The sequence below is a fragment of the Egretta garzetta genome, unplaced genomic scaffold (genome assembly GCF_000687185.1).
Source record: "Egretta garzetta isolate BGI_Z169 unplaced genomic scaffold, ASM68718v1 scaffold386, whole genome shotgun sequence".
NCBI lineage: Eukaryota > Metazoa > Chordata > Aves > Pelecaniformes > Ardeidae > Egretta > Egretta garzetta.
This window is the reverse complement of record NW_009260063.1, coordinates 81443-93154: the sequence shown is the minus strand read 5'-3', so window position 1 is coordinate 93154 and position 11712 is coordinate 81443. Positions and strand designations below refer to the sequence as shown.

The 11712-nt window shown below is 46.6% G+C and overlaps 2 protein-coding genes across 4 annotated transcripts in view; one reads left to right on the top strand and one right to left on the bottom strand.

Moving 5' to 3' along the window:
* The window catches only part of EDRF1 (erythroid differentiation regulatory factor 1), a 30232-nt gene extending 23260 nt beyond the window's left edge, over positions 1 to 6972 (top strand). Inside the window, exons 22-26 of the mRNA XM_009641070.2 lie at positions 231 to 380; positions 1760 to 1913; positions 2204 to 2319; positions 3038 to 3201; positions 6183 to 6972. Coding sequence (XP_009639365.2) covers positions 231 to 380; positions 1760 to 1913; positions 2204 to 2319; positions 3038 to 3201; positions 6183 to 6354 — 756 coding nt within the window. The 3' untranslated portion in view covers positions 6355 to 6972. The remainder of the gene's footprint in view (positions 1 to 230; positions 381 to 1759; positions 1914 to 2203; positions 2320 to 3037; positions 3202 to 6182) is intronic.
* Positions 6973 to 10063: 3091 nt separating this feature from the next.
* The window catches only part of UROS (uroporphyrinogen III synthase), a 20627-nt gene continuing 18978 nt past the window's right edge, over positions 10064 to 11712 (bottom strand). For 2 of the 3 annotated variants that reach the window (XM_009641069.2, XM_035896581.1), the window contains exon 10: positions 10064 to 11183. In XM_009641069.2, coding sequence (XP_009639364.1) covers positions 11037 to 11183 — 147 coding nt within the window. In that variant the 3' untranslated portion in view covers positions 10064 to 11036. The remainder of the gene's footprint in view (positions 11184 to 11712) is intronic. The other variant, XM_035896582.1, reaches the window with a different exon arrangement.

Genomic DNA, 11712 nt, shown 5'->3' with positions numbered 1-11712 from the left:
ACTAAAGTGTGAGGAAAAGTGATACTGGAATAACTCATAAACCTGTATTAGACTGAAGAACTTCTGTGAAGCAGTTCTTGCAAACCATAAAATGCTTATTCACATGCATTTTTAAGGTTTTGCTTAATGATAAGAGACTGCCACAACTAGAAATTTAACGCTTGCACTTGCGTGTAGTGGTGTTCTAGTGTCAAAGTAATCATGCTGCATCCTTGTGTTTTGCCTTGCAGATAGAGAAGGAAGTTAGTGAAGCCATGATGAAGTCCTTGAAATACTGTGATGTTGATACAGTCTCTGCACGACAGCCTCTCTGCCAGTACCGGGCTGCAACCATCCACCACAGGCTTGCTTCAATGTACCACAGTTGCCTGAGAAACCAGGTATTTGTACAAAATGTTTTGGGTTTTGTATGGGTTCTATATTTAACGTGTATGGAGGCCAATTGTATGGCGTTTAACAGGGTCAAGGGCCGGGTCCTGCCCTGGGGTCACAACAACCCCACACAGCGCTCCAGGCGTGGGGCAGAGGAGCTGGAAAGCTGCCTGGCAGAAAAGGCCCTGGGGGGGTTGGTCGAGAGGGGGCTGAATATGAGCCCAGCAAGGAGCTGGTCAGGGTGAACCTTGAAGGGTTAAAGAGCATACTTGCCAAATTGGAATTAAACTGTGCTAATATCGGCTAAGTGACTGCTCAGGGTAATAGCAGGAGAGAAAAATTATGTGGCATGTATTTATAAATAATAAAGTATAATTTATTAATAATCTGGAATTGAACAAAGAGTCTATGAAGTTTAATTAATTATTACTTGCAAAGTGCTTTTGAGATTATTGGATAAAAGCTGGTACAGAAGTGAAAGGTATTGCAAGAAAACCAGATCAGCTTCTTCCAGGAGCCGTCCCACACAACCGCAGCCCCAGGACCTGGAGTCCCCATCCCCGGGGGGATTTAAAAGCTGGGCGGACAAGGTGCTTAGGGACAAGGTTTGGGGGTGGGATGGCAGGGGTAGGGGAACGGTTGGGCTTGATGATCTTAAAGGGCTTTTCCAACCTAAACGATTCCATGACTCTGAATCTGCGTCCAGTGTGTGTGAAGACTGGTATTTATCCTTCTATGTGTAGTTGGGATGTATTTAAACGATTTACCCAAAGAGATGTGAGGTGGTTTATTTGCAAATCTTTGTGAAATATAATGCTCCTTTTAAGAGCAGTCTGTCTCTTATGGAGTGTATTGAGCTTTATGGTTCTGTCTATTCTAAGTAGTTCCATGCTCTCGTAACAGAAACCATTGATGACAAATACTTTCTTTGATTTGGTTTTGCTTCTAAGCCACTCTTCTGATACTTAAAGCAGGCAGCCTTCTGCTAGAACATTAGCAAATGATTTATTAAAGCCTTAGTGTAGACTTGCATGTTGCTTTCTGACTTTTTTCAAAATATTATTCTTTGTAATTAACATAGTTCTACTTGATGTGAATTCGTTAGCATTAGCTAACTACAATAACTTCAATAGCTTCAAAGCTTTTTGAACTACAAAAAAAACTACAATAGCTTAAAAAAAAATACTACAGTAGCTTCAAAGGTGGCAAGCTGGTGATGCCTGCTGGAAATGCGCAGACATTTAGATGAAGCATTGTGAAATGAGCTGGGGAATGACTGTTGGTAGCTCGTAGTCAATAAGCAGGTCTTTTTTTTTTTTTTTCTCATGGTTACCTTGGGAACATATAAATTGTCTGGGATTTACTATGTACCTGACTCTGAGTGCAGGTTGGTGATGAACATTTGAGGAAACAACACCGTGTGCTCGCTGATCTTCATTATAGTAAAGCAGTACGGCTCTTCCAACTCCTGAAGGATGCACCCTGTGAGTTCCTTCGTGTGCAGCTGGAGAGAGTGGCCTTTGCAGAATTCCAGATGGCGAGTAAGTCTGGCTCTGTCTTACCACAGCAGCTCTCCAAACTGCCTTTTCCTATTTAATTTCATTTTTAGATTACTTCTGCTCTTATATACAAAGTTATCTGCTTCGAAGAGTAGAATCAAGAGGAGAGACATTTTTATCTTACTGGGTTTCAGTTGACGAGGACAGTACACAGTTTTCTTGTGAGAACTCTTGAAATCATTGGATGGAAGAAAAAGTGCAATCTGCAACATATAAGCCATTTGTGTCCTTGATTTTTACTTTTTTTTTTTTTTTTTTTTTTTTCCCCTCAGGTCAGAACAGCAGTGCTGGGAAGTTAAAGACTTTGTTCGGGGCCCTAGATATAATGGCAAAAACCAAGGGTGCATTCCAGCTTATCAGAAAAGAGCTTGTGGCAGAAAATGAACAGGTAAAGGAAGTCTGATAGTCCGATATCTGCTCTGTTGTATCTTTCGTGTTCACTAAAACCGGTCATTTGGCAGTTAAGATACTGCAGGGTTACTTCTCGGTAACTGCCTGTTGCAGTTCACTTCTAGCCTTTAATTGCAAGTGGAGAGGTAAAAAAAATTTACTGTAGAACAAACCTTCATCTGGACAGGGATTAAAACATGTTTGGGTATGGATGTGTGCTGACAGAGTGACCGGGGCTCTGTGCAACTCTGAATTATCCCTTAAACGTAGTCTTAAAGAACTTAAGAATGTATGTACAATGTAAATGGGAATTCTCTCTATATAGTGTATTTAACATTGAAATATTAGAGTGCAGAAGGTAATCTGTAGCTAGTGTTAATAGATTCTTGATGCCTAGATAATTACTTGTGATATATGCTGATGTGTGTTCATCCCTTGCTGGCAGTTTGAGAAACAGATTGAGTAGTCAAGTCCTTGTTTTCCTGATATTTTTATAACTAAAAATTACTATATTTAGATATATGTACAACATAGGCAGTTGGCATAACCGTTGTACAGTGTGGATGTGAGCTCATTCCTGAAGCCTCATAACCAGGGTGCCACAGCAGCTGTGGTGTTGGTACCACTCCTGTAGAGAGTCAGCTAAGCTGCAGGTTGTGCATTTAAATGGTAGAGTTCAGTGAAATGACTTCTGGGGTTTTTTCCTCCTCTTGTAGATAAGCAAGGATAAAAGTAGTGCTGAGAATACGTCACCTAATGATTCCTCTGCTGGCCTTAACAAAGAAGAAGTATTGAAACTGCTTAGCATTTTTGAGTCCAGAATGTCATTCCTTCTCCTCCAATCCATTAAATTGTTAACTTCAACCAAAAAAAAAATTGGGTAAGTTGAACCTTGATAGGTGTGTGTCGATGTGCTTCTCATCCATAAGTCCACATGAGCTATGTACTCTTAAGCATGCAAGAAAGCGTGGTATTTCTTCTTTTAGGAGGTGACTCTTCTGTGGGGAAGGAGCCCAGATATGCCTTGATCATCTCAATTTGGCACATTTGCTGTGTTTCTGTGTGTAATTGAGGGAATGACCAAGAAACATCTTTCCTGAGTGTGTCTAGGCAGCTTTTTTTTTTTCTTTCCTCTTTCCTGGTAGCAGTCCAGGACTGAGCAAGGACAAAAAAGTCACACTCGAATGGCTGTATTCAAATGGGAAAATGAGTTTGTAGTCATTGTTTGAAATGCATGGTGCGGTTATGAACTGCTGATGCTTCAGCACGCTCTGTGATACCTACCTTACCCTTTGGAGGATATAAAGCCTATGGCCTTCATAGGTGTAAATTCACGTACGAAGCAGTTTAACTTGCACTGCCATAATTTTTCTGGCATACCTTTGTCTTCCTCTTTTTAATTGAATGGCTCGTTCAGGGAATGAGGCACATGCTGTCCTTTATCTTAACTGACGTTGGTCTTCATCTGGGACAGAGCACTTGAAAGTTCGTGGGGGAGAAACTGCTGCATACTGCTGATCTTTTGATATATCTTGATGATAAAATAGATCAGAGACCGCGTAGTTTAGCAAGCAGAATACTTGATAATAAAGGCGCATCAGTAATGCTGTACACAGGCAGGGACGTGTATGGGGAAGATATTCACTGGCATTAAAGAATTTTTCTAACACCTAATAGAATGCAATGAAGAAATAAGCTTCTGTCTTGCTTCTGGGATTCGGAACAAACGTGGCCTCTCCTTTTTGTGTTGACCTTGAAGCGTGGTTGGGGTTAGGCACGGCAGTGCCTTACGCCGGCGTCGCTTCTGTTGGTTGGATTTGAATCTGTGTGGTGGTGGTTTGGGAGGTCCAGAAAATACCTTTTATTCCCTCAGCAGCAAATGCGTTGGACTGCAGAAGCTACGGCGGGGTACCGTTGCTGTTTCTGATGTTATACAAAGCGAACTGGTGAAAATGTGTCGTTAGTCCTAGCATACAGTTCTAGGGATTTCTTTGTGGCTGGAAGTTAACAGTTTTTCAGATTCAAGCACTGCTGCTTCAAGCGCCGTTTTGCTGGAAGTAAAGTGTGGGATGAATTCATTCTGCGCAGCAAATTGTCTGCTGACAGGAGGAGGCTGGGAAACAGAAAAGCATGAGACCAGGGGGAAGCCCATGTGCTGCTTAGCAGTGGTTCCAGCGCTTTCTTCCGCGCTTTCCCTCTGAAACAGAGCTTCCACAAGGTGGCAATCTGAATATGTGAAATGCAGAGGACTAAAGTGTAACTTGTACGTAACCACGTAGAGGTCCAAGTAACTGAGCAAATTGTTTTACTTCTGTTATCTCGTGTTATGGGATAGAACAAAACAGAACAAAAACCTCTTGGTTTTGTGGGGGTGTTCCTCCCACTCCCCCATTCCCTGTTTACTTCCTCATCGTTGTCTCTCTCGAATGGGGTTTTGCTCTGAAGATTCCATACAGGGAAGGCGTTGCAGTCGGAACGCTGTGACATGGCAGCGTTGCTGTGACCCGTTAAACTTGGTTAAACACGGGTGGATTGAGGCAAAGCTGAAAACTACTTCACGCTTAACCTTTCCAGTACGGGGTGTGCGTCCTGCAGACGTGTCCTCAGCTCTGCGCTGTGGAAGGGGACGGTCGCGCCTGCCTTCTGTTTTAATAATAGGCTGAAAAGGCAGGAAATGGGAGCTCGCAAATGCTGTTTCAGGGTCTCGGATGCACTTTGGCAGAGAACGGGAGAACATGTGGTAAAATTAATGTTCGATAGCGAAACTTGCAGACTAACAATAAAACTGGATGAAATTGGAGTTTTAGCCTCTGAAAGTGAAATGCAGAAGCGTAACGGAACTTGGCTATGTAAATCGGGGGAAAGAAGTAATTGAAAGTAATACTTCGTTCTGGGAATTCCTGCAACTTATCCTGGAAATACTTTGCATTTCACTGGCTTTTTATTGACTACCTGTTCTGTTTAATAAATAAACCTGCCCGATTTCTGCCAAGCGTTATGAATTTAATTTGCTTCACCATCTCTGGGTAATTCCTGAAGCATTTGCAATTAAACTGACTGCTGCTTGCGCACATACACGATTTATTTATAAAATCAATGTTAGCGGCTTTTTATTTTTATTTTTTCTAGTTTGGGTCACTTATTTATTGGTCTTGGGCATGAAATGTAGCAGAGGAGGGGTGACGGCGCTGAGGCAGAATGCCAGCACGTGTCTGACAAGTGACTGATGATGGTATTTGTCAACTTGAGAAAACTGGTGGGGGCTTAGGCTGCAGACAGGCAAAAGAGGAGAAGCTCTTCTGTGCCGAGGTATCGAGCTTGGAGGAGTCTGGATTGTCAGGAAACAGCTTGGACGCGTGGAGCTGAGAGGGTGAGGGCGGATCGTGGGCTTTGGGCTTGAGCGGGGAAGCGATGCCCGTCGTGGTTCAGAGGGGAGAGCGAAGGGCGGGCAGTGGCGCGGGAGCAGCCAGCCCCCGTCTCCGGCGTGCTCGGGAGTCTGTTTGCATTTGGTGTGATTGGATCAGACACCGACTTAGACAGAAGTATGGAGCTCTGGCACGGTGAGCTGCATTTGGGGGGGTTTACGATGCGCCTGGGGATCATGAGTCCATAAAATGGTCAGACTGCAGCCGAATAAAAATTGGAACGCCTTATCCCTCCTGCAGAATAAACAGGGGCTCTGACTGCAGCGCTGAGAAACTGTAGGAAAACGGGAACTGAGGACCCAAGAGACTCAAAACCCCAGCCATGTGGCCTCGCGGGGATTGTCATCAATGCTGTTATTTCATAATTGTTTTGATAATTTGCAGCATAAAATAGTGTGGTCAGGGTAGTAGTTTGTGTTGTCTGTTTTCCTTTCAGGGGCATTAATGAAGAAGAAGCTGTTCTTAAAACAAACAAGCAAGTTTACTCCCTGCTGTTGCGTGCGACTGCTAACAAAAGCACGACTCTGCTAGGACGAACAGAGGTGATCTTAAACTTACTGGAGCAGCTGGCTCAAGGTAACGAAGCTGGCAGCGGAGGAATTCAGTGACTGAACGGCTGCAAAGCAGCAGAAATGGTGCCTTGCTGCGCATGGGGTCGGTGGTGGCTTTTCCCACGTGGGATTTGTATTTATCGAAGGTGATGATGTCGCCTACGCTGTTACCCTGCGCATCTGGGAGAGGACAGGAATTCCCGCTTACCCTGCGGTAACGCTGTCGTGGTTGGGTTCCTGGCGTTCCCCTTTGAAACACCAGGTTGGGGTTCTGGATAGCCAGGTAACAGTTTTCCCCTGTGGAGAAGTTCATGATTTTTTTTTTTTTTTTCTCTTACAGGTAATGGGCTTTTTTGCATAAAAATGTAATCTCACAGTTGCTCTGGTTTGGTATTTAATGAACTACACTTAGTAACACTGTAACCAGTACCACGAACCACCCTCCTACAAGGAAGCGGGTGCTGCCGCCCGGGCCGCGCGGCCGCAGGGCTGGTATTCCAGTCCCTGTCCTGCACCACACTGTGTGCCTTCCTAGCTGCGAGCTGGGCTGTCGCTGGGCTTTCCTTTCCCCCAGGGAGTGAATGGGTTTGGCTGCGTTTGAATTGATCAAGAATAGTGTTCTCTTTTTTGCAGATTTGAAACTGTGAATAAATGAGAGTGTATTTTTAAATAAAAATTTATTTATTAAATATAAACTCACACATCAGTCTGCCTTGTTTTAATTGGTAATGGCTGTTCTGACCCTCATCAGAGAGGCAAACTGCTCAGCAGAATTAAAACTTTTTGAGGGGTGGTGGGGGGGAGGGGGCTGGAGAAAATCTGTAACATCAGCCCTAACGCCTGAGGGGGCAGCCTTAATCTCAGCTTGAGGGGACTCTGGTTTTTGGATAGATGTGATGGTATTTTTTGGAAGACTTTAACTAATACATGTTATATTTCTGAAAATACAAATACTAGTGTATATTAGTTACAGTACAGGTTTAGTAGTGGTTTTCTACAAATAAATGTGGCTCATTATTGTGTAGTAACAGTATAAAACATTACTTACAGGTATTAACAGTTCTTACATGTGTATATGTATGCATAGATTTATTTCTTTAATCTTTCTGATTCACAGCTTGTGTGTTAAATATAACAATTCACGCTGCTCGCTTTGAGGTGAGCCTTGCTCTCAGGGGGTGAGAGTTTTGTAAAAACAAAAACTGAAAAAACCAAAAAAAACCAACCCAGACAAAACTCCCAGTTTGTAGACATTTCTCTCCTGCCACCGTAGGCCTGGTTTTACGAGTGCACCCTTAGCTCTGCCCTCAGGAGCCCCCCGACCCTTCTGTTGCAACACAGGGCACGAATGCAGCGGGGGGAAGCGTTGCGGAGGGATGACAGATGGTGGCGTCACACGGGTCAGTCCTGTCGCTGCTGCTCTGGAGGGACGGAGTTGAAAAAGGCACCGGGGGGGGGCTGGGGTTTCTGTGTCTCTCCCTGCCTTGCAGCTGGGGGCTGGCTCCACACTGCACCCCTCGCGCTCTCCCTGCTTTTGGGGAGGTCAAAGCTGTGGAGGATGAAGGAAGGTGCCGACAGCGCTATGCGCAGGGTTGCCAGGAAGCCTGGCCACGAAGGAGCGTTCACAGCACAGTCTCTTCTCCGGGGCAGAGGAGCTGAGGGGGCACTAAGGGCGACTGCTGGGGGGCAGAGAGGGGGGAGATCCCTGGTGGGAGAACAGCAAGGGCTGGGTTCCTGAGGTCAGGGGACCCCCAGCCGGAGCCCTCCCCTTGCTGCGCTGCTGCGGGTCTCACGGCAGTCACGAGGGATGGGCCTGAGGGTCCCCAAGCAGAGCGTCTGCGGGGAGAGTAAGGGCTGCTCCTCCTGGACTGAAGCAGGTGCCTCAAGGGGCTTTTTTAGAAGAGATGGGGCCTGCCTGAGTGCATCTTCCTGGCATCCATGCCTGCAAGGCAGCGCTTAACAGAGTGCTGTAAAAAGTAGCCAAAAGAAAATACCCTTTACCCCATCCCTGCCCCTGCTGCTTTCGGGAGCAGCTGCTTGCAGAGACCAGGGGGTGCTGGGCCCCCACCTCTGCGTGAGCTCCCCCACCCAGCACCAGGCTGCGCCCTGGGCGTTTGGGGGAAGTTGTGTAACCTCGCTCCCTCGTAACAAAACGTAATATTTTTACAGTCCCTCCCTGAGTCAAATAGCAGGGGGGCTGTAAATGCCACATTGCTTACGAAGGAAAGGCTTGTGCCCTCTCGGGTTGGTGGCGGCGGTGGGGCAGGAGGGAGAACGTCTCCTGCTTCTTGATGACGGGGGTGTCACCAAGGCGGGAGCGGGGCGCACGCTCTCCTCCAGCTGTGGAAGGGTCGCTTGGCTAAAGCCGAGCTGCTCGGGCTGGGAAGGGATAAAAAGCCATCCAAGGGCTCCATTTCCATGCCCTTTTCTGCCTGTACCCAAATACCAAGGATGACCCTGAGCCAAGGTCCAGAGCTGATCTTTTCGAACTGCTATTTTTCAAGCCAGCGTTTCTCCCTGACAACCAAGGTGGCTGAAGTTCAGGTGCAGGCACCGTATCAGCTGAGTTGGTGGCCTCTGCAGCCCCCAGCAAATGCCAGCTATGCCTCGCGTAGCTCAACCCCTTCGACTGCAGATCGAGTCTTCGCGTTCCCTTCTGTTCGCCACAGGCCGAGGCAGCGCGCGCGTTATGATGCGGCAGACGTAGGGCAGCCAGAGTTCCTGCTGGAGCCCTTTGGTCTTGTAGCGTTGTGTTCAGCGTGAGCCGTGTGTGTTCCTTGGCGAGGACGCTGCTGGGCTGCCGGGAATACCCGCAGCAGTGGGCCTGAGCCGATGAGCGAGAGAATCGACCAGGTGTAACTCACCCTAGCAGAGCGTCTGCTGCGCAGTGCGAGGGAGCACGAGCCCAGGGTGGCTTCTGCTGCCACGCCTTGCCCTCTTCTCTGGGCCCTGGCTCCCCTCCTCCTCTTCCCCACAGCACCACTCACAGCCGGAGAGGATCTGTCTTCTGCCTCAGACACCGGAGATGCGCCTGGTACCCCAGGGGACTTGAACAGGCTTCCGCATCCTCGCTCTGCCATGGATTTAGTAGGGCCAGCTGGGACAGGACAAGGGGGGATGGCTTTAAACTGAAGCAGGGGAGGTTTAGCCTGGATCTAAGGCAGAAATTCTTTGCAGTGAGGGTGGTGAAACCCTGGCAGGGGTTGCCCAGAGAGGGGGTGGAGGCCCCATCCCTGGGACCATTCCAGGCCAGGTTGGCCTGGGCTGTGAGCAACCTGATGTGGTTCAAGGTGTCCCTGCTCCTGCAGGGGGGTTGGGCTGGGTGGCCTCTAAAGGTCCCTTCCCACCCAAACCATGCTATGATTTATTTTTGACTTGAGACAAACAGTACCGCCTGCTCTACATTACAATGCCACTGCCCAGCTGAAGGTGAACGTTCCACAGCTTCACTTCCATCATCTTAAGACACAAAACCAGGGACAAAGTCAACACTTGGGCACAGCAATCATCCTCTTCCTTCTTTCCCTGGGGCAAATCCACAGGGTCCTGCATACACCCAGTTACTACGGCGATTCCCTATCCCACAGGATGTTCTCCTTCAGTGAGGAAGTGCTCCTCCCCCATTCAACGTTATCTTGCAGCAATTCGTGTCCTTCCGAGGTTCTATTTCATCTCAAGAAATTGAACTGCTTCCTAAAGCAAAGTGCTCGTCGTACCCTGCCCCGTCTGCCCGACGCACCCAAATGTGCAACCCGGAATTAACGTAACTGGCCTCAGATCAACTCTTACTCCAGGTAGGCAGCATCTCGCCTAATTGGAAATTCAGGTCGTATACTCAGAATTAAGCTACCAGAAACTTAGGGCAAATGAGGATTTCTCTGTTACTCTCTGAACCTCAGCGCTGTACTAACGCCATGAATGACTTCCCTGAGGATTATAATTGATTTAAATCTTTTACGAATTTCGTGGCCTTAGCAAAGGTAGCATTAGTGCTAAATACAATTACTTTTGCTCCTTTCACAGGTAAACAAATAGAGCATAAACCGCATCCAAAACAGACAACTAACACCATTATCAACAATGATAAGCCAGTTTATTTCTCTGTTAATAAATCCTCCTTCATTACAGGAACAGAAACCAAAACCTCATTTTTAACACCCTGTACTGTGAGGCTACTTAGTGGGAATAGCTGACCTGCTATTGGCTCCACACAGTGCAACTTCACGGAGAAGTTGCGAATCTACAATCTTTATTTTCATATAAATATTTGAAAAGCAGAACAACGAACAAGGAAGCTTTACAACAGAAAATACTTCACTCTAAGTATCCTTTTCTTCTACAAAGGAAGATGTGCATGTGACACGGATTATACAGAGAAATGAAAACCTTCCCTGGTGTGCTAGGAGATACCTGAGGTGATACGCTGACCTTACTTCACTCGTACTACTCTGATGTAGATTACTGATGTAGATTGCCTCTCGCAACCGGTTTTCGAGGAATGCCCATGTAAAATATTTACACTGCACACATGAGGAAAGGGGAATAGCTAGAGGCTTTAAGAGATGCTGGACAAATTCTAGATTTCCTGGCTACTTAGACGCAAGCTTCTCAGGCCAGGCCCTGACACGGACAGTGTTGCATATTCCTGAAAAAAAAAACTTCCTTGCAGGACAACAGGTCTGAAAAATGGGAAAAACCTTCTACAGCACCACGTTGACCTCCAAATGCGTGCTGTGCTCTTATTTGGATAAACTGCAGTTCTGCAAGTGAAGAGCTTTTTGGATGCCAGCAGCGAGGGCTTGGGGAGTCGGACTCTCTGCAGTACAGCTCACTGGGACTCCTGCTGCTTCCATGGCTTCAGCAGTTGTTGGGCCGATAGCAGCAAACTGAAATGACATCATTTACAGTTACAACAGCGTGGCCAGGGATGGCAGCGGCTCTCACGAGGTACTTTAGGTACCTATCCTTCCTGCTCTGCTGCCGTTGGCAGGGTATCAACTCGCAGAGCAAGGCTTACTAAAGTCCAGTAACCACTGCAGGTTGAAGACTTGCAGTATTAAAAACCACCTATCAATTGAGCTACTTAGAAATTCCTTAGCAAAGATTATTTATCTCACCATTACAAACATTTAAAGCCCTTAGTCCCACAAAACAGGAAAAGTGAGAGGAATTTTAATATGCCTCAGCCTGTAATTGCCAGCTCAAGCAAGAACTATTCACACCTTCACATCACTACGAGAAAACAGCACCTCTACCCAGTGGAGACTGGGCAGGTTTGCTGGAGGAAAAAAAATCTAGGTGAAAACAATTCCTTTTTCTTTTTTTGAGAACAGGCTTTCAGCTGTATAAAAATAATAAACACAGAAGAGAAAATGAAGGTTTGTAACGAGTGTAACAGCTTTCCTCTCTCTCATT